At 38.7% G+C, this 22,733-nt stretch overlaps 1 protein-coding gene across 4 annotated transcripts in view; it reads left to right on the forward strand.

The window, feature by feature from the left end:
• LOC140340209 (receptor-type tyrosine-protein phosphatase H-like) overlaps positions 1-22,733 on the forward strand; it is a 362,696-nt gene that overhangs the window by 203,394 nt on the left and 136,569 nt on the right. For all 4 annotated transcript variants that reach the window (XR_011922623.1, XM_072425256.1, XM_072425257.1 and 1 more), the window contains exons 10-12: positions 1,462-1,779; positions 18,348-18,605; positions 18,693-18,777. Coding sequence is in view for 3 of the 4 variants with exons in the window: in XM_072425256.1 (XP_072281357.1) it covers positions 1,462-1,779; positions 18,348-18,605; positions 18,693-18,777 (661 nt within the window). In the remaining variant the exon portion in view is untranslated. The remainder of the gene's footprint in view (positions 1-1,461; positions 1,780-18,347; positions 18,606-18,692; positions 18,778-22,733) is intronic.

Here is a 22,733-nt window from a genome sequence, read left to right on the forward strand (position 1 = left end):
TCATGCATCGTGCAGTCTTTTCTCGTTGGAAAGGATCGTGAAAGATCCTTTCCAACGAGAAAAATTGCAGGTGTGTACGCAGCTTTATACATGTGCTTTTGCACACTTTATCACTTGCATTTAATTAGCAATGTGTTTGAGTGTTGCCATTTGATTTGAAAGATTCCCCTAATGCACAACATACATTACAGCATACAACTGAGACTACAACTTAAAAAATGCATTATAGAAAAAATTACTTGAGGTGTCATTTCAATAGTGAAATGGCTTGAAAAACAAAGTATATTACAAGGTAGTTTAACTGCTGTTTATGCTTTACGACAGGGCTTTACAAGTGAATATTAAGCTATAGTAATAAAATTTATGTATTAAAGCTGATCTGCAGTAAAATATTTAGGTCAATTGGAAGAATATTCTAGAATGTATACCAAAGTTAACTCACTTAGAGTGTATGATCATTTTGTAAGTTATGTAATAAAACAATATACCTAACCCAGCCATATTACATAATACAACAATATAACGTTTTTACATAGTCAGAAATTATCCCACTAGAGTTGAAAATTTTTATTTTATAGCAGGGTGGCTCACCGAGCTACAGTATATTCATAATCAAAACATTTTCACTGGGTAGAGGGACCTTTAAAAGAAAAAAGTATAGAAATGAATAGGTGATTGCTAAACATCTAGGAATTTTTATTAATGTGTCATGCTAAACAGACTAAATTGACTTTATTGCCTACATATTTGTTTCAAGTCACTAATTTAAAGAGATAAAACCAGAGATATATAGGCAACTAACATTATCAAAGGGTGATCCTTAAAGACTGTTTACTTATCTGTCATGAGTGCCTAAAGCTGGGTACACACATGCAATTATTGTCTTTGGAAAGGATCTTTCACAATCCTTTCCAACAACAAAGGACTGCAAGATGCATGAACGAGTGCTGTACATACAGCACAGTTTTGCTCGAGAGGGGAAGGGGAGAGCGGCGGAGGGGCACCCTGCTGTGCGCTCTCCCCCTTCCCTTGAATTAGGACCGTTCATCGTCCATCATCCGTGGATCTTCCGAGATGGTCGTTTGGACGATGAACGGCGGGCGTTGTACAAATCCCCTGAGCCGATTATTGGGCGAGAACCATTGGACGTGTGTACATAGCTTAGGAGCTATAAATACAAATACATAGACAATAGGTGCAGGAGAACATCAAGATTGGGATCGACATAAAGGTGCAATGAAATGTCTTGCAAACAAAGAAAATTGTAATGGGCCATTAAACTATTTAAGACCCTGCAGTGAAGGTGAGAGGTTGGAAGCCCTTCTAGTCTCCCCCCTTTTGCCATGAATGTAAACATATACGTTATGTTTTTTTCACATGTGTCTAAAATATACAGATTAGAGAAACAACTTAGTTCCAAGAATGCCTCTCCTTTAATTCATTTATTTTTTTTTTTTTTAGATCCAGTTTCTACACAGAACTTTACAATTCTTTTTACCACCAACACCACAGCAACATTAAATTGGGATCTTCCAAATTATAGCAATAGTAATGTGAATGGTTATCGTATCACAGTGCTGCTAAATGGAAAAATCTTTCATAACCAGACTACACAATATAAGAATATTGTTGTGGATAATTTAAATCCTGGATTTATATATGAATTTAGAGTGGAAAGCTTTGCCAGAAACTCAATTACTCCACAAATGAGAAGTCTCAGTCAGATGCAGTCAAGTTTAATCTCATACAGCACCCCAAAAACCACAATAGGGGAGACAGGTATGGCTATAAAACAATATTTGTATTATTATTATTATTATTAATATTATTATAATAACAGTATTTATATAGCGCCAACATATTATGTAGCGCTGTACATTAAATAGGAGTATTTGTGGTCAATGGCGTGTGGCGTGGTCATGCAATGGCGGCATAAGCAAGAACAATCCTTGAGCTATCTGCTTCACAAGGCTAAATATTAGTCTGGTCTGCGGTACCAATGAGTTTTTTATTCCTCCTGTGCTGTCTTTGTCTCAACGCAAGAAGGCTTCAGTGACCTCCCAGTCACAAAAAAAGTCCACAAAAAAAGTGGAGTGCAGACGGCTTCTCCCAGCATTGAGATGGCGCTGAAGCGTGCTCCTGCATCAGAGGGACCTTATCAAGTAAGCATAGCCTGGATCCCTGCCCTTACTCCAATGCTGTTACCGGGGAGTTCTCAGTCGGCTTCTGCCGAGGGAAGTTTAAACTGTTCCCATGTGTCTCTGGAAGCTATGATGAATAGGCTCCCTTCTAAGGAGGATTTAAATGACCTGGCTACCGGGATTGAAAACTCCTTTAAACGGGAGATACTGTACATGCCCTTCAACCACAAATTACATCAGTGAGCAGGTTGCCGGCTGGCATTATGCCGGATCGGCCAGGTGTTGTTAGGCCGGAACAAACTACTGGCTAGGCCGTATCTGACCTAAAGGCCGGAGTTTGCCGACCCCTGCTTTAGTAGTAAGCCGAACCGAGTGTGCATCTGCAGCAGTGACACAGAGCCTGCATGAGAGTCTGCAGCATGAAGCAGGAAATGGATGAATGGTTTCCCCAGGGGAGCAGAGTGAGTTGGAGTGTGAAAAGTTATCTCCTACATCTTTGGTGGACTATGTACGCTCTCTTCCCTCTAAGGAGGATTTATCCTCCATGTTTGCTGATCTGAAAAGTTACTTTAAGGGAAAGTTGATTCCTTGCACTCTGATTTAACGCATACTTTGAACAGGGTGGAAGTAGCGGAAGATAGATTGGATATGCATGAAAAGGCTTTAAGAAAGAGCTTCAAGAAGCGAATCAAAAATCAGCAAAAGTGCATCATAGCTTATTTTATCAGCTAGAGGATGCTGAAAATAGAGGAAGGAGGCCTTCCTGAAACCATTGGGCCTGAGAAGTTAGAATCCACCATAAGGGGCTTATTTAACCAGATTCTGGGTTTACCTCCTACAGTAGCTCCACTGCAGATTGACAGACTACACAGGGTCTCTAGAGCAACAGCTGCTCCCCCTGATTCCCAAAGAAATATTATCTGTCGTTTGCACTATTTTTCGGATAAAACCGCAATTCAAGAGAAGCTCAAGGCATTTACTACTTATGATTTAGATGGAGCTTTGATAACTACCCTGACCTTGCCAAAGCTACACTGGATAGACATAGGGTGTTGCGCCCGCTATGGGTGTTACTAAGAGGAGCAGGCATTCAGTATCGTTGGGGTTTTCCTGCTTTCTTGATAGCTAAGAAAGATGGCTGAACCTTCATACTGTGCTTTCCAGAAGAGTTAGAATAATTTTGTACCAGTTTGGGTATAGGAAAACCTACACTTACAGGCTGCTGTGAAATGGAACATTACAGTGCCCCACTTCTTCATTAAGTAGCGTGGCAGAGGAAACAACGCAAACGGTCCCGGCAATTGAGGGAGACTAGCACCTTCCTGAACAGGGGACTATTTATCCTTGATGCTTGCTTGGTTTTATTTTTTTTTATTTGTCTTCTCAAATGCCCTATTAGAATTCAGGCTGTTCCTATAAGATGATAATTTTGCAAAGTGGAGGGGGGGGGGGGGGGGCGCAAGTGCGGTTCTAATGTTAGATCTATATTTGTTGCTTTTGCTAGGGTTTTTACTCGGTACAGCAAGATTTTAGGATAAAGGAACATTATGCATTTTATATGGGTATTTGATTTTGTGTTTTTGTAAGAAAAGTTGTCTTGGTAATTGTTGTTTGTGTTTTTTTCTGTCTATTAAGAGGAATGCCATATGCCTAAGGTTAAATGCACTGAGGGTTTTTTTCCCTTTTTTGATGTTTTCTTGATTCTCTTTTTTATGTTTATATGTCTTTGGGTCATTCAACGTTGATCTCATATAATGTAAAGGGCTTGCATTCAGCTACTAAAAGGCATCATGTATTGAATAAGCTCCAATCCTTAAACAGGGATATTAATTTTTTACAAGAAACACACCTTCCCTTTTATTTGAATGTTAGATTGTTCTCAAGGAATTACCCTCAGTGGTTCTACAGTTTTTTACAATCTGGAAGATCAAGGGGGGTTGCTATTGGTCTCCATAGAGGCATTCAGTTTAACTTGGTTGATTAAGTAATTGATCCAAATGGTAGATTTTTGTTTTCAAAGGGAAAGCTGTTCAATCAAACTTGTACATTAGCCAATAATTATTGCCCTAATGAACATCAAATACAATTTCTGTTAAATACCTTGCGCAGTCTGAGGAGGTTTCAGGAAGGGTTATTACTATTAGGTGATTTTAATGTGGTGCTTCAACCCCTGCTTCATACTTTATCTGGTAAATCAAACCTTCCATGTAGGCAAGTTCGCAATTTAAAGAAATTGTTCCATAATATGCAACTGAAAGATATGGTGGGTATTACATCCAAGTGAAAAGGATTTTACTTTTTTTCTCCTGTACATATGATTTTTGTTGATTATGTGTTAGTGCAGAAATCTCTCCGTGTACTAATTCTGACCATGCAGCAGTAAGAGTCTTGATGTGCCTGGGGTCTCCTAATGATGCCTTATTGAGGGATAATAATACTGAAACTGATATTTCTAATGAGTTGTGTAATTTTTTTAGAGAAAATGTTTTAGACCATACTACCCCAGCCCACGTATGGGAGGCACATAATGCTACAATTAGGGGTAAACTTATAGCACATGGAGCTCGTAAGAAGAGGGAGAAAAATTGTAAGAAAAATGAACTGCTGGATCAGATTACACAATTTGAAGCAGTACATAAACACTTGCAGTGGAAGAATCAGGCTATAAAATTGACACAGTTACAGTCACAGCTAAAGCAAATGTTGGATGCTAAAGCTAAATATGCTAAGGTTGCTAAAAGATTTTATGAATGGGGAGAAAGCCAGGCAAATACTTGGCAAAAAAAGAGAAAGCAATTTCTTATATTTCTAAGATTAAAACAAAACTGGGGTGTTGGTCCATCACCCGAGGGAGATTGCCTTGTTGTTTAGGGAGTACTACCAGGATCTTTACCAGGTGCATATGGGGGAGTCCCTAGAAACATAGGCCATCAGGAGGGAAAAGTTTATAACGTTTCTTAATAGAGCGAAATTGAATTAGAGCGTGATATTACAGAGAATGAATTGAGTTCAGCTATTAATTCACCTGTGCTGATAAGACATCAGGGCCTGATGGCTTTTCATTGAAATATTATAAACAGTATGAAAATATACTTCTTCCTCACCTCTGTAGATATGGTAATGATTTACCGATGGTTGGCACTATGTGTGAAGAAAAGTTGAGGGCACATATTTCGATACTGCCTAAACCTGGTAAGGACCCCACAGTTTGTTCTAGTTTCTGACCCATCTCCTTGCTTGATGTTAAATTGTTATGGTATTGTCTAGGAGAATTTAGGCATTAATCCCCTTGTGGGTCCATTGGGACCAATCAGGATTTATTCCAGGTAGAGAAGACAGGAACAACTCCACAAGAGTTTTTTCTCTATTGCACTATGCTCTTGGAAACAGCCAACCCACCCTTTTCTTGTCTACAGATGCAGAAAAAGCATTTGATCGAGTGGACTGGCTGTATCTGTCTTTGACTTTGAAATGCCTGGACCTTGGGCCCAAAATGTATGATTGGATTATGGCTCTTTACACTTGTCCTTCAGCATGTGTTTGTGTAAATGGCATGTTGTCAGTATCTTTTAAATTATATAATGGGACCAGGCAGGGATGTCCATTGTCGCCCCTGCTTTTTGCTATATCTTTGGAACCTGAATATAGTGCGTTTAAACATTAATATACAGGTTAAAATAAGTAAAATAGAACATAAACTAGCCGCATATGCTGATGATATTTTATTTGTTATCTAAAAACCTGGTATCCCTCTTCCTAATTTATTGGCAGAATTTCATGAATTTGGACATCTGACTAACTTGAAAATTAATTTGGCTAAATCAGAAATTCTTAATGTGAACATACCAAGGCTATTGGAACAGAGATTAAAAATTAATTTTCCTTTTACATGGTGTCAAAAAGCATTAACATATTTAGGTATTGAAACCACATGTGCGCTGGCGGGTTTGTATGGGGCAAGTCATGTTCCACTGTTGCCATTGGAGAGGACATTGGAAGCAGTTGCGTCGCCTGGATAGGAAGGACCAATGTGGTAAAAATGAACGTTCTTCCTAGGGTATTATTTTATTTCTAAATGTTGCCCATTCAGATCCTTTCCTCATTCTGTAAATGTAATAATATTTTGGTATCCACATTTATTTGGTATCCTCAGAGAGGTAGGATCTCCTCGAAAATACTTTTTCGTTCCAAAACAGAAGGGGGCCTGGGACTCCCAGATTTTAAACAGTATTACAAAGCTTCTCTCTTGAATAGAATCCTTAATTGATGGACTATGTTGGACTGACTAAGAGAAAGGATACGTTTGAGAAAGATCTGTATTTGGTTTATTTAAGTAAGGCTATTTGGATTCCCAAACAACAGATCTTTAGGATTGGATACTTCGCCTCTTACTTTAATTACACTGGCATGTTGGGATGCTTTGCATAGACAACGGGGGTGGCTATTTAACATTGCCCCTACTTCCAATTACTGGCCATTCTTACTTTTCTCCAGGGCTTCAAACTGATTCTATTCTAGGGCAGCCTTTGGATACTGAGCTGCTGTTACATCAGGTTGAGATAGGGGACTCTGTTCGTCCACTGTCACAACTTGTTCCCTTGGATGTGAATAGACCAATACATCAGTGGCAGTATATTCAGTTATGTAATTTTGTGGGACTATTACCATGTCCCTTTCGATCTGGGAGGGCTCTTACTCCGATGGAAGTAATGTTTAGTGGAGAGAATAGACCTCCTCATACTTAATTGGTGCTGTTAATTGGTTTTATTGGCCCAGAGTTTTCCCGATGATTCAGGGAAAATGGGAAAATGAATTTAATAGTACACTTTCTGAGAAAACGACATTTTAAAGTTTCGCTCATAAAACATCTATATGTGCAAAGATACAAGAAATTTTAAACTTCTTTGCAGATGGTATTATGTAACCTGTGGAATGTGTGGTACATTGTCACCTATTTGGTGGTTTTGCCCAGTAGTTGAGAAATATTGGAAAAAAGTGCTCCAAATGATTGAGATAATAACTGGTCTTACATTGAAGTTTACACCTTGAAGCATAGTTTTTCATTGTACTCAGATGTCCTGGGGTAGATACAAATGTTCATTAGTGCCCTTTTCTTCTTAATGCAGCCAATGCTCAGATTCTGAAGCTTTGAAAAAATACAAGGGAACCCTCATTAAAAGGCTGGTCACAGTTGGTGGAGGAAATATGTAAATTGGAAGGTTACCATAATTACCGGGATATGACTTCAAGGTTCTCTACTATTTGGTCCCCTTGGATAATGTTCAAAGATAATGTTCAATATTTTGATATTTTAAATCAAGAGGAGTTTATTTGAGCAGATATGGAAGTCCTGGACTAGCAGTTAAAGGAATAATTTTGTTTTACCCTAGTGTATTCCCTGGGCTTTAACCAGGCTTATGTTAAATGGATTTAAGCAAAGTGGCATACTCTCATGTTTTTGTTGATTGTTTGTTGTGTGTTGGTATAGTTTATTTACACAATTGTAACACTTTTTGAATTATTATCAAACACTAATATGCGTAGGACAGTTGCAATAGCAGCGTTCTGCCTTATTATGCACAAATAAGATAAAATTCACAAGATATGGAAGATATCTTCCTCGTTTATCACTTTTTCTCAAACTCCATTGAGAGTTCATCTGAAGTTCGCCTTTTTTTTAAAACATATTTTTAAACATGAATTCTGTGTTTTTCGGGTCGGGTCGAATTCAAACCGCCATTTTCGGGTCAAATATAGGGACAACCCGAATTCAAACACCAACACTACTTTTGAAATACTGGTTTGTTCAATTTTTCTTAAATTGTTTATTTTGTTTTGAGATATTCTCTCACTAGGGAGTCTTCTGATCTGTAGAGCTTTTTTTCCCCTTCTCCTTTCTTATTTCTACATGGCATAACAAATTACTTCTATGAATATAAAGGGCCTACTGTGCTGCGTGAACTTCGTATAGATGTCAAGTGGCATTTTTACAAGAAACACATTTCAAATTTGATAAGATTCAAAAATTACTGATCGCTACTTTACTGTAGCATATCATAGCACCTCTGGGGACTCCAAGCCTAAGGGAGTTAGTATTCTCTTACACAAAACAGTACAATGGTCGCTTATTGCTTATTGTCCTGACTTTGAAGGCAGACATTTGATGAAAAATGGTGTGCCAAATTACCCAAAAATATATTTTTGTGAATGTGTATTTCCCTAACACCAACCAAATTGCTTTTTTAGAAAAATACTAGAACATATAGACGAGTTTAGTGAGGGTACATGAGTTCTGGGGGGGAATTTATTTTTGTCCTCAACCCTATAATGGGTGTCTCCAAAGGCTCTTTGGCCCTTCCTTTTGTTGCAATGCGTAGGATTAAACAACTCTTGCAATCTCACCAGCTAGTGGACATTTGGCATGTTCTTCACCCATCAGACTACACATTTTATTCTGTGATGCACAAAATATATACATGTATTGACTTTTTTTTGGTCAAACATTTCTCTATTCCCTCAATTGAGTCATCCAGGATTGACGTCATTTCTATTTCTGATCATGCCCCTATTTCAATGATGTTGAAAGGGGGATGTCGACAGTATCCAAGTCTTACTCTTGGAAGCTTAATGACTCCTTGTTGGAATCTCCAGAGGTGTGCGATAGAAGCAGAACTCAAATCATTTTTTGAGCTGAATAGCTCTTCGGTTGATAGCCCCCTATCTGTATGGAAGGCTCATAAATGTTTTATAAGGGGACTTCTTATTCAACAGGGCCATAAATGCGAAAAAGAAGGGGAGGTGAGACTAAATCAATTACTTCTTGAATTATATCATTTAGAAGCGACTCATAAAAGACTTAAAACCCCAGATGTAGAACAACAGATTAAATGTATAAGGGAGCGTATTAAAATGAAATTTTTATTAACAAAATGTAAAGGATTTTATTATGAGCACTCAAATAAATGTGGTAAAGCTATTCCTCTGCGGGAAAAGAGGGCTAAAATCTTTATCTCCAGTATCACTTCTCATGCGGGTAAGTCGGTTTACTCTATCCAAGACATTGCAGAGACTTTTCAGGCATGCTATGCTATTTTATAAAATTTAGATAAGATCCTTCCTACAGGCAGTGACAGTGGTAAGGCGGATTTATTTAGGGCATATCTCTGTTCCTAGGGCTTGCCTTCTTTCCCCGTTGAATTGGTTGAGTCTCCTAATGTTCCAATCACAGCAGAGAAATTGTCCTCAGCCATCTCTGGAGCAGCTTCTTGAAAGGCCCCAGGACCTGATGGTCTAACTCTCCAGTATTACAAATGTTTTCCATGTTTTAGCTACAAATCTTCCTAAATCATTCAATGCCATTAGACAGGGAATTACTCTACTTCAGTACATACTCTCACTGCACACATCACATTGCTACTCAAACCTGATAAGGATCCCAACTCATGTACCGGTTATCGGCCAATTTCCCTCTTGAATTATGATATTAAATTGTTAAGTAGCATTTTAGCTCTTAGATTTAAGAGCTAGACCTATATTCGGTTCTGACAGCACAAATTAAAATTATTGTTTTTTTATCCCAGTCTTTCACCATAAGCAATGGTACGAGGCAAGGGTGTTCATTATCCCCTTTGTTGTTCATTTTAGTGTTAGAGCCCTTTCTCGGTCACATTAGACAGGATCTAGACATACAAGGTATTAGAGTTGGAAACTGTGATCATAAAGTAGCAGCTTATGCCAATAATTTGCCTTTTTACATCACCTCACCAAGGACCACCTTGCCTAATCTGTAAGTGGAGGTTAACAATTATTCTTCCCTCTCTAAATATAAAATCGATCTCCAAAAATCTGAATCGCTTTCTCTTTCCCTGTCTCCGGAGCTTATTGATGCCCTCGCTCCTTTTTTTCCTTTTAAATGGGCAAAAAATGCCATTGCCTATCTTGGGGCACAGATCCCTGCAGATTTGTCTCTGGTAGTGAATTTTTTTTACCCTTATTTAACTCTATTTAAAGTGATTTACAATGCTGGAAACAGCATACTTTTTCATGGTTTGCAAGATGCAATATACTTAAAATAAATGTCATGCCTTGCCTGTTGTATTTGCTGCAAACGCTACCAATTAATTTACCATATGTTTTATTGTATAAGTTTAGACAGGAGTTTCTCCACTTTGTCTGAGGAGGGGATAACCCTCCTATACGGAAGCAAATTGCTTCCTGAACTAGGTGCTTGGCTACAGTTGATGTATTTTTTTATGATCCAATGCAGCCCCCAATTAATTTGTTCGTACATTGTCTGAGCTGGAAATAATCTGTGGGGGAGAAGGAGTGATACTAGGAACATTGTCACATGTCTACCAAATATTATTGGAAACTGACACTCCATCAGCTTTGCCTTTTTTTTCCAAGTGGGAGCATGACCTTAATATGATCTTTTCGACAGAACAGTTGGAACAGCTTTTGTATTTTAGTCACAAAGGTGCAGTTATCAATTCATCCCAAGAAATAAACTATAAGTTGCTTACTCGTTGGTACAGAGTTCCGTCTGTTTTGGCGAAGATCTTTCCACATGCAGATGCAATGTGTTGGAGATGTAAGTCAGCTGTTGGTAGTCTCTTTCACATATTTTGGGATCTTTAGTGGTACCTTTCTGGTCACAAGTAGCTGATGTGATTTTTGAGTTAACAGATGTATTTATCCGTAATAGACCAGAGTTATAGCTCATTGCTTAAACATCTAAATGCAGCAAAGGCGTGTTTACCAGTGCTTTGAAAACAAACATCTTCTCCTACGGTATCCCAGTGGTATAAAAGGGAGAAAGAGATTATGTCTATGGAGGATTTGATGGTGTCACGGGATGGTAGAGAGGACAGGTTCAATGGAACTTGGTTCTATTGGATCCAATATACTACCTCATTAGCCTATTTATCTGTGCTACAAGAGGTTACTGATATGAGTGATATATAGTTTCATAAATACTTGCTGCCTCTGATTGTTAGTAAATATTGTACTTTAGGATGTATGTTAGCCCTATCTTTTTCAGCATATGATGTAATGCCATTCCCCTACCCACCTTTTGTTTCCTTTTTTTTTTTCGTCCCCTCCCCTTTTTTTTTTTTTTTTTTTTTTTTTACTATGTCGGCAATGGGTTGTTACACTAATTGATGTTATTATTGGTTATGATATGCAATAATATTTTTATATCAATTTGTTATTGTTTATTGATGATTGTTGTTTTTTTGGATGTTATATTGGTTGGTTATATATATTTATATATAAATTATTCCCCTGTCAATTAGGCTTAAAGTTCGCTAAAATTGTCTAAATGCTTCTACATTTCTCCTTGCAGTACATATTAAAACAATGACTCATGCTGCCACCCAGTGGTCCATTGTGGGTAGCATTGACTGGAATCATTTATAAATACACCCTTAGTGTTTTATTTGCTCAATAAATATCTAGACATTTTATACAGCTAACATACCAGGGCAAGGACCCTATTTTAAAGAAAAAATTAAATTTTTAGGTAAATACAGTAAAAGTAATGAAAAAAATAGTCATTTGAGTGAGCACTGGTTATAAAACAGGGAATTTGACAATCCCTCAAACATTCCTTTCTGGGACTCAATTACTACTTATTGAAACACATGGACCTGAAAGATTTTCACAAGGGAATTATTTTCTTTGTTTTATAAATTGACCTAATAGAGAGTAACGTATACTGACTTTTTTTTTTTTTTTTTATGGCACACAAATGCTACTTTTGTACTAATTGATTCATGCGTAAACTTTGTTGATTACACAGATTATACCACGTAAGGTAAATCCTCAAATTCATTAACACTACAATTTCTGAAATTCTAAAAATATGATTTATTATTGTTTCAAGTTTTTTTTTAAAGCACTACTAACTTATTTGCATTAGCACTGATCTCAAGATCTGTTACCTTATTAACCCAGATTTTCAGATATCACTTCCTTTGTTAGTGCACCCAATTACATAACTTGAGGATTAGTAATTTAACAGAGGCAATGTATATGCAAGCTGTAGTAAGTCATAGCAATAGTTATTATGAATAAACCTGCAAGAGATAAAGGGATCACATAGTAAGTACCACTGGGCTGCAGGCTGGGCACCAGGGTTATTATTTTAGCTGATAACCTGTCATGTTGATTGGTTTTTTGAGCCACTAAACCACAACATGTAAGCAGATGCTGTACTTCTGACTTTCTTATGATGGTTAGTGGTTTAGAAAGCCAGCAAATGTTTGATAGATGGTAAAACCTGCCTTACAAAGAAAAACATCCACCCACTCTCTTCTAACAAGTGATGAGGTTTGAGTGGGCGGTGCTATACGAGCTGCCACTCATCCCAGCATCACCAGGCATCCCCACGCTGCCTACGTGCATGTGGAGTATGGGAGGTTCCTAGGACGCAGTCCTCCTATTAAGGAGGACGCCTTAGGAAACACTATCAAGGCTGCATCTTAAACAAGCGAACAATCCTTTCCAGCACCACTAGGAGGAGATTTCTCTATAGAATCCAGGTACATTGCATTTATTGGCACTTCTGCCTTTACTAAACACAATTTTATTTTGATTATGAATACCATACCTAATAGAAAAAACATAATATTGTTTTATTTTTAGTACGTACACTGTGGAAGCATATATGGCAAACCTATTTTGCTGACTGCACCTGCTAGGGATCATTTACTATCTTTTCCCCCGAAACTGAGACTTGTTTCACCTGTGCTACCATCAGCATCATATTAAAAATAGAGCCTACTTCATTTTCAGGTAGGACAGCAATTCCTACTCTTTAACCTCACTTATACATATATTATTTGGTTATATGTAAAGATATAAACAGAAATTCTTCTTAAATTGTAGAGACTATACCTATATAGGGGATTCTACTACACTACCCTATTTCCTCTGAACTTTTCAAAGGATCATCTCTATTCTGAGGTTCACTTCACATTTCCTCCAATATTAGGCCATATTTTGAAGTATGTAAGTTTGATAATAATAATTATCCCTACTTTATATATATTTGGTAACTCTATGATTTGATCCATTACTCATATATGATCTATGTATGTAGTATATCTTCTAAAAGTTGGTTTTATCTTTTTATATTTCACTAAATTAATATACTATTGGTGTTATTTTCCAATATTTCTACTATCTGAACGAAATTGGATGAAATATATGATTTTCGTAATGTTGAATATTGCAGTGTATTGACCCCTTACATTTATGTTAGTAAATTTAGATCACCTGAACACCGTATGTATACATAGAGAACTCTTTATTGACCTATCACTACCCCTGGGGAAGCCCACTATGGCGAAACGCGTAGGGTACTACGGTTGATATGAATGGGTTCATATCTACTTAACCATTCTATGGTGATGTATATTTGTTCAAAATTAGTTGAAACCTTTATAGTGCCACAGCAGGCCTGAACAAAACCTTGTATGTATCGCAAGAAACTATTGTGATATACAGAGAAAAGGTTATAATTGTTTTTTGTAATTTTATGTGAAAATTGATCAAATCCTGTGGAGATCATAAGAGAATAATATGACTTACGGGTAAAAAGGATATAATTCTTTCATAATTTTGTATGTAAACTTGTACTACAAATTATATTTTCTATGTGCCAAAAACTCTATCTTTCTCTGTCTTTTATTTATTTACCTGGATTTAGATGTACTTTATTAGCAAGCTGACTAGCAATTTATAGTTCAATAAGTTATTTTTTAAAGGTTTAAAAACCTGATAGTATTTTGGAGTGAAGTCATTTATTTCTTAGGCAAGGGAATTGTAAGAGTGCGCAAAAGATCAAGATCTTGGATAATATAAACATTTTAACAGTGGCTACTCTGTCAGCCATGGAAATCTCATTTCTTTTGTATTTTTCCAATTCTATGGGTAATGCTGTTAATAAATGAGGAAAATTAACTTGGAATAGTTGTGAAGTACGGGACAGAATATTAATACCTAAAAATGTTATTGCTTTATTTTCCCACATAAAAGGAAAGGTAGCTTTAATATGAAGTTTTAGCAACGCTGGAACATGTATACTCATCAGTTGGGATTTAGATGCATTTACTTTGTAAATACGAGATCTTGCTAAATTCTGTTACCAGTTCTTGAATAGCTTCCAAGGATTGTTCAGGCTGAGTGAGCATTAAAATAATATCATCTGCGAAGAGGTTAATCTTGTGTACTCTATTCCCTATTATGACACCATGCACCTTTATACTGGATCGTATGTATTCTGCAAGCGATTCAAGCAACAATATAAAGACCACTGGAGAAAGGGGACATCCCTGCCTCGTCCCATTAGCTATTGGAAATTAAGACAAAAGGGCTCCAGACCTGAAAATTCTCGCAGAAGGGTCGGAGTACAGAGACATAATAGCTGACTTAATGAAACCAGAGAAACCAAATTTATCTAGTACACTGGATACATATCCCCAGTGCATCCTATCAAATGCCTTCTCAGCGTCTAAGGACAGAAGCAGAGAAGACTGAGAAGCTCAGTGTATTTCAAAATGTTAATCAGGCGTCTGGTGCCATCAGGAGCTTGTCTATGCTTCACAAAGCCAATCTGAGTGGATTAATATTAATTTTAATTAAAAGGAATAATATCTTCCAATCTGTATGCCAATATCTTTGCAAAAATCTTCATGTCCGTATTTAAAAGCGATATGGGTCGATAGTTACCCATACTTTGGGGATCTTTGCCCATCTTAGGGATTGTAACTATCACCGCCTGCAGCATTTCTGCAGAAAATGAGCCTCGTGATGCAGCTAAATCAAAGATCTCCTTTAGGTAAGGGGTTAATTGAGAATGAAAGTTTTTGTAATATTCAATCGGAAATCAATCCGCTCTGAGAGATTTCCCGTTAGAAAGTGATTTAATCGCCTTAGTTATTTCTTGGACAGTGAAAGGGGCTGATAAAGAATCAACTTGTACAGGGGATAATGTAGGCAATTTCAATTTACTCAAAAACCAATGTATTTTTTCTATAGTGGGTTGGGGAGTTAAGGTATCAGAAGCCACATTATATAGAGAAGAATAATAATTCCTAAATGCTGCAGCTATATCGGTAGGGCTATAACATGATTTTTGAGATATCGGGTCTTTCAAAACCCAAACACTTTTGATTTGTGTTGTTGGGCCTTAAGACGTCCCATTAAATAAGCCCCCGCTTTATTATGTAAAGCGTATTGCTGTGCTTTAAATTTATGTTGGTATTTTTCAAATTTGTAGATTAAAAGAGATCTTAATTGGTGCCTATCCTTAGTTATAATACTTGACAGCGATTGAGAGGGAGAATAAGTTTAATACGCTGAAGGAGATCTAAGATTTGCCTTTGTCTCTGTCTCATATGTCTGAACATATTTTTATACAAACCCCTCGTACGCATGCCTTAGGGGCATTCCTTAGGATGAAGCGATCAGTACCTTCCAAATCATTTACATCAAAAAAATAAACTTGCTTCTTTCACTTGTGGTAGTTTTGGGTGTGACATCACAGACGTGTTGTATTTCCACAATTGGTCAGGTAGGAATGGGGAGTCCACAAATTCTTATGGATGTGTGTTCCGACCAAGGGATTCTTACTATCAACGATGTCTTAATCTTTTGCAATGACCACAAATCAGTGAGGAAAAAAATCAATCCTCGAGTAGGAAACATGCAAAACATGAAAAAGTGTGTAGTCCCTTTCTGTACTGTACTGTGCATCTCCAGATATCAAACAAATCATGATTCGAGAAGAATCTTGCCAATTGAGATGGTGGTCGTTTAGGTGAGGTTGATGAATCAATTGTGTAGTCTCCTGTTGCATTGAAGTCACCACCTATTATCAAATTACCTTGTCAAACTGATCAAATCTTGACTATAATTTTCGTAAGGAATTGTTTTTGCTTTGTATTTGGGGCATAAATATTCAAGTGAAGATAACATTGTTGATTTGGCACACCAAAATGATATATCTACCATGAGGATCTTCTAAGTGAATAATATATTGAAAACGGACAGAGTCTTTCAATACTATAAGAACTCCTCGTTTTTTCATTTCTGAATATATATATTCATATATATATATATATATATATATATAATATATATATATATATATATATATATATGGGGAAATCTCCGTGGCTTCCAATTGGGTACTTTTCCTCGTGCGAAGTGTGATTCTTGTACAAGAATGATGTCTGCATTGTGTACTTGAGCCTCCTGTAAAAGTGATGATCTTTTGAAAGGATTATTTAATCCTCTAAAATTAATAGACAAAAAATGGGTACCCATAGTGAATAAGTAAAGATTTGCATAGCACTTGGTAGACACTGTGAAACTTAGTGAAGCGGGGCCCATAAAAATTGGTGCTTGAAAAAACGAGAAGAAAAAACAGAACAAAAAATAGAAAACCAAAAAACAAATAAAAACCACCAAAACTCCAGGTCAATGGACAGATAAACTCTGTTTTGGTTTTTAATGGAGGGGTAAGAACCAATTCAAGGCACTTCTTAGTGAGTCCTTAAACTACAACAAATAAAAAGAGCCAATATTTCTATTTAGTAATCTGATTTTTTGTATTCATACCCACACTTTGTAAATGCAAGTAAACAAAGGACAGTTCATGTCCATTCTGAGACCATGCGTTTAGGAGATTTGGCTTGGTGAGGTTGAGAATCTTGAATATCGATATTCCAGCTTGTTAAGAACTGCCTCCTAGCTTCCACATTGGACACTGGATATTTTTTTCCAAGGTAAAACACAATAACGTTTGTAGGAAAGCCCCATTTATATGGATTTTTCTTTTCTCTCAAAATCTTAGTAAGTGGAAGGTTTTCCTAGCTTGTAGTGTGTTTTGGGACAGGTAAGTAAACAGCTGAATGTTTTTATAATCTTCAGGTAATGGTGATGGTTTCCTGGCTGTGTACATCAATTCTTCTTTTATATGAAAAAAGTGAACTCTAATCAAATCATCTCGTGGAGTGTCCGGAGACAAAAAAGAGGGTTTTTGAATGCTCTATTGATTAATAGATCACTTTCCGAAGCTGTAGGTAGTAGATGTTTAAAATATGTTATGATAAAGCCTGTCAGTTCCCTTAAGGCAACTGATTCACAAATCCCTCTAAGTTTATTATTATTTCTCCTTGATCTATTCTCCATGTCGGCAAGTTTTTGCTTAACCCATTGTATATCTGTGCTCAGAGCTTGATGGGCATCTACTAACTCATTGTGCGCATGAGACAATCCATCTATTTTCTTTTCTAAGAGCTGAATTCTTTTTTCATGGTGCGTGATGTGTGAGGATTTGATTTGGGCACACGTCAGCCAAATCTTGATGTAGTAAATGTTTCAAAGAGAGCATCATTTCCTTCATAGTGAAAGTCGAGAGCTCTTTGTGGTGGGTAGGGAAATCCTCAATGGTAGGGCATGTGTTGCCAGTAGGCATTGATGTTATATCATCAGCCTGGGGAGTATGTAGTGTTGACTGCAACTCAGCCTTTTGATGTGCAGTAGAAGGTTTGAAAGATTTAATAGAGCTGGGTGACTCACCAGAAACAGGTTCCAGCTGATCCTCACATTGTGATCTTGAGTCTGAGGAAGAAGGTGTATATGGAGAATCCGGAGCTGCTGAGGGAGAATTAGGCCTCGACCTAGCGCCATCTTGTGAGTCAGTCACGTCTTGCGTCTTGAAAAACTAGTGAGTTTCCGTGGCTCCCGTTTCGTTTTCTTCCATTTTGCCATCTTTTTTTCCGGGGTAGATACACTGAGACAGCTGGGGCGCTGCTGATGACCCGGTAAATCGTAAATATGTCACTGTGGCAGTCGCTAACAGCTCACTCTAGTGCAGAGCACTCAGTTCATGCGGCCATCTTGCAGCCGGCCAGACGCCCCCCTGACTAGCATTTTAGAATGACTGTCTGCATACATCTGTAATTGCACTTCATGTTTGCAGGTTAGAAGTTAAAAATCACCTCTTTATTGTCTTGGTGTTTGCATTTCTTTGTATTTTTACAGTATATAAAATATAAATGACCACCCATGTAACAAAAAAGGCATATAAAATTTACTTTATGGTAAACACTGGCTTGATAACACAAGATATGTTCTTACTTAAATACATTTTACTTTAAGATAAATACATAATAAATGTTTTCTCTTTTTTAGTGCCAGATGCTGTTATGGATCCTACTTGTTCAGAAGTCGACGGATACCAAATAAGAGTGGTATTTAAGTGTCCAAATGGCAACTATTCTGAAATCCAGATGTTAGTCAACGATAAGCCGAATTTTAACTGCAGCTGTACTAAAAGCAATGTAATATCAGGGCTTCAACCTGCCAAAGGATACATGGTTAAAATAATCACATTGGGAACAAAAAAAAGTGCTGTCACTGACATTTTTAAATGCTACACTGATAGTACAGGTATAAAAAAAACTGATTTATATACAATACGATATATTAAAGCATACATTGCTCATATATTGACATAAACATTGTTTTTGTTAATAGGAGTTATTGTTGGATCAGTATTAGGCATTTTATTATTTCTTCTTCTCATTGGATTCCTTGTTTTCTTCATCTTCAGAATAAGAGGGTAAGATATAGTATTTCCTACTACTTTTGCATAAAGATGATAGAAGGCAAACAGCAATTTACATGATAAGCTAAGAAAAAAATGCAGAAAAAGGTGGGGGTTTCAATTAAATTTTTCCTTTTTCCCCTTGGCATTTACATAGGTAATTTACTGTTGAAATACATAACTATCTTATCTGCCTGATTTTTAATTTATTCCTTTCTTGTTTAACAGGGTAGATATTTACTCTGTTTCCATGTGTCACTACCTCAATGGTTGGATAAGCGAACATTGCTCTTTTACTGATAACTTATTTTCTGCAGCTGTTCCATCAGTGAGTGAGTGACACTTTGCTTACAGGAAGTAAGCACTAATCAAATCAATAAAGCAATCATATATGCTCATACTTTTCCACCAGATAATTACCTAGTACCATCCTAACTCCAAGTGTGCTAAATAAAAAAAGAAAATAAAAATGGTGCGTTGCCAAATCATACTAAGTATTGTGTAAAGATGTTTTAAAGAATTCATACCAGACATTTCCTTGTCCTTGTTGCTGCTGCATGCGTGCTGCCAGCTGCATTAACAGTGTGATACTGCAGGGGTGCAGAGCACGGGATCCCTAGTCAATAAATGTCTACTAACAATAGGCTTCTATATTCCCTTCTTTATTTTCAATATAAGCAGCTACATGTCTTTTTATGAAACATAAGATTTGATTTGAGGGGTTTTGCTATTCATGTTATTAGACATAAAGGAATACATGAGACTTACTAAGGAAAATGGCCCTAAAGCCTATAATAATTTTCAGTAGTGGAAAGGTGACATAGAATTCCTGTCCCATTTGTGAATGTGTGCTATAATGGAGAACACTAGTAAGTTTAAAACAAGCAGCTAATTGCTCGTTACATTTTCACTTTTAATAAGTTTTAATATTGCATATACATATTTGTATTTTTTTGAAGTGTAGTGCTCAACTCCACAGGTGCGATCAATCAATCAATTCTTCACCAACCAATTCTTCATCCATACCAGGCAGGGAGAGAATCATTTCACTTCTGATGTGGGGCTGCTCAATTTCCTATGGTTTCCTTAGGTTTTTCCTAAAATGGCGGCTACACGTGTGAGGACATGGGGCAAGGAACTCTGGGAAGGCGGGATGACCCATAATGCCATGCATGCAGCCAATTAGCAGCCAGCCCTGTGATGTCACAGCCCTATAAAAAGCCTCAGTCATCTTGGATTAAGACATTTTACAGCGTTCTGAGTGCAGAGAGAGACTTGTGCAGCTGCTAGGGAGAGTGATAGCAAAAAACCTCATTGTGAGAAAAAAATTAAAAAAAACTAATTAATAAGTGCAGGAAAAGGACAGGGAGGAATCATTTCACAGCATCTTAGTGCAGGGAGAGACGTCAGAAGGTGCTAGGGACAGTGCTAGAAAAGCGATTTACAAGTGCAGGGAAAGATTATTTGGGGATCCAAATAGCCATTATACAGCTCTGTCATTCCAGCAATTTGTTCTTGTTATTGGGGTGCAAGTGCTATGTTGAAAAGCCTTTAGTGGCTTATATCTGTGGAAAAAGAAAAATATATACGCATTTCACTTCTGCAGTTATATGTGGTGAAAGCGTTTAGTGGCCTATTTGAGTACAAAAAGAAAAATATAAACGCAGTTCACTGTTGCAGTTATTTGTGGTAAAAGCGTTTAGTGGCCTATTTCTGTACAAAAAGAAAAATATATTTCTCGCTTTTTGGGGTGTTTTAATTTGCTTTTAATTTATTTAGTTCAGCTAAAAGTATGTCAGACAGAGAAGTGCCAGGCCATGCACAGAGCAGTGGCAGAGGCTTAAATGTTTCTGGCGCAGGCAGAGGTCGCAGCAGAGTAAGGGGGCATGTCAGCAGGAGTCGCAGTGAGAGTCCTGAGCTCCCGGTGTCATCTAGCAGTCGTGTCTTGACCAGCAACCCAACTGTTCTTGATTGGTTAACTACGGTTAAAACGGTTCTTGATTGGTGTCATCCACCTTATCCCAAGTGACATCAGACACCCCCAGCCAACAGTCGGTGGGTTCGTCAGACACAACCCTTAGTTGCCATGGCCCGGGAGCAGGCCCTGTGCCCTCACCTGTCCTCAACCTGCCTCTGTCCTTTGCTGTTCCCTCAGCCACAGAAGTATTGTATGCTGTGGGCTCAGCTCCACTATACAGCGAGGACGAGCTAGTAGAGGACAGTAAGCAGCTACTGCCCAGCCAAGATCTGGAGGAGACATCCCCTGCTTCCTCCGCTAGGCGGGCAAGTAGTGATGAGAGTGGGGTGGGAGGTGGTGTTGCGAGTGGTCAGGATTCTTACTCAGAGACCATTGAGGAGGACATCAGTGACGTGCAGACACTACTCGATGATGAAGCCGATCGCACTTGGGAGCCAGGTGAAGAAGGGGCTTCATCATCATCAGGGGAAGAGGGTGGCAGCGTGCCTGTGAGGCAGCAGCTTAGCCAGCAAGGTGGTAGCATGGCTGGGAGTCAGTAGGGTGGCAGCAGTGGGCGGTCGGGAGCAACTTGGCCAGGTGACACTGCTTCCGCCTCCACGTTCTCACGCCGCTGGTCCTGCCACAACGTCCGCCTCTGCCTCCTCATCCTCCACTGTGTCCTCAGCCTCCACTGCAGGGACAATTCTCTGTGTGATTCATCAAGAAATCGAATCCTGGCTTTCTCCGCAACAACTCATAATCGGAACCATGGTGACTGACAATGGGAAAAACATGGTGTTGGGGCTGCGTCAAGGAAGACTGAGCCATGCGCCCTGCGCGGTTCAAGCAGTTCCTGAAGTCTTCCACCCATCTGCAAGACATCATAAAAATGGCCAGGAAACTTTGCATGCACTTCAGCCACTTGTACACCACAAAGCACACCCTCCTTGAGCTGCAGCGGCAGAACGGCATCTCCCAACATAGGCCGATATGCGACGTTTCCACCCGTTGGAATTCCACCCTCCATATGTTGGACCGACTATACCAACAGAGAAAGGCCATCAACGATTTCTTGATGATCCAAGCAGATAGGAGTACTCCCATGTGTAACTTTGATGTCAGCCAGTGTCAGCTCATGCGTGACACCTGCCGTTTGCTCATGCCCTTTGAGGAGGCGACGTTGTTTGCCAGTTGCCAGGACTATGGGATGAAAAACGTCATTCCACTGCTTCATGTCCTGGAACAGATGCTGGTAAATCTGGCTGGTCAGGGGACTGGAGACGTGGCGCCTAGATCTCACGGCCACATGAGCCCTGTGGGGGCTGAACTGGAGGAGGACATTGGAGCACAGGCAATGTATACACACCGTGGCAGTATGCAGTGGAGATGGAGGCAGAGAGTCCCTCCGAGTCACCTGCACAAATGGCCCGCTGCATGCTCACTTGCTTGCGTAGTGACAGCTGAATTGTCACCATTCGGCACAGGGATGACTTCTGGCTCTCCACCCTGTTGGACCCTGGCTACCGGTCCAAAATGGTGGCCTTTTTTACACCCGCTGAGAGGGAGGACAAACTGAATTACTACGGAGACATCCTATGTAGTCAGTTGGCCGCTGCCTATCTGCGCCATCATCCATCCTGTCACAGGTCTGACTGGGGGGGGCCCTCTGCACTCACGTTTTACTGCCATGGCTGCTGGGGAGGGGTGTGGTGGCAGGAGCAGTACCAGCACCATCAGCAGCAGCCTAGAGTCGCTGATGAGCAGCTTTCTTCAGCCGCATAGTGAAGAAACTACTCACCAGCAGCTAGACATAGAGCAGAACCTGAGTCAGCAGGTGGTGGCATACTTGGAGTTCACCCTGCCATCCGTCATTGAAGATTTGCTGGAATACTGGGCAGCCAAACTGGATTGGTGGCAAGAACTGGCCAAGTTTGCCCTGGAAAAGCTGTCCTGCTCGGCCAGTAGTGTGGCATCAGAGCGAGTGTTTATTGCGGCGGAGGACATAGTTACCCCA

The sequence above is a fragment of the Pyxicephalus adspersus genome, chromosome 11 (genome assembly GCF_032062135.1).
Source record: "Pyxicephalus adspersus chromosome 11, UCB_Pads_2.0, whole genome shotgun sequence".
Lineage (NCBI taxonomy): Eukaryota > Metazoa > Chordata > Amphibia > Anura > Pyxicephalidae > Pyxicephalus > Pyxicephalus adspersus.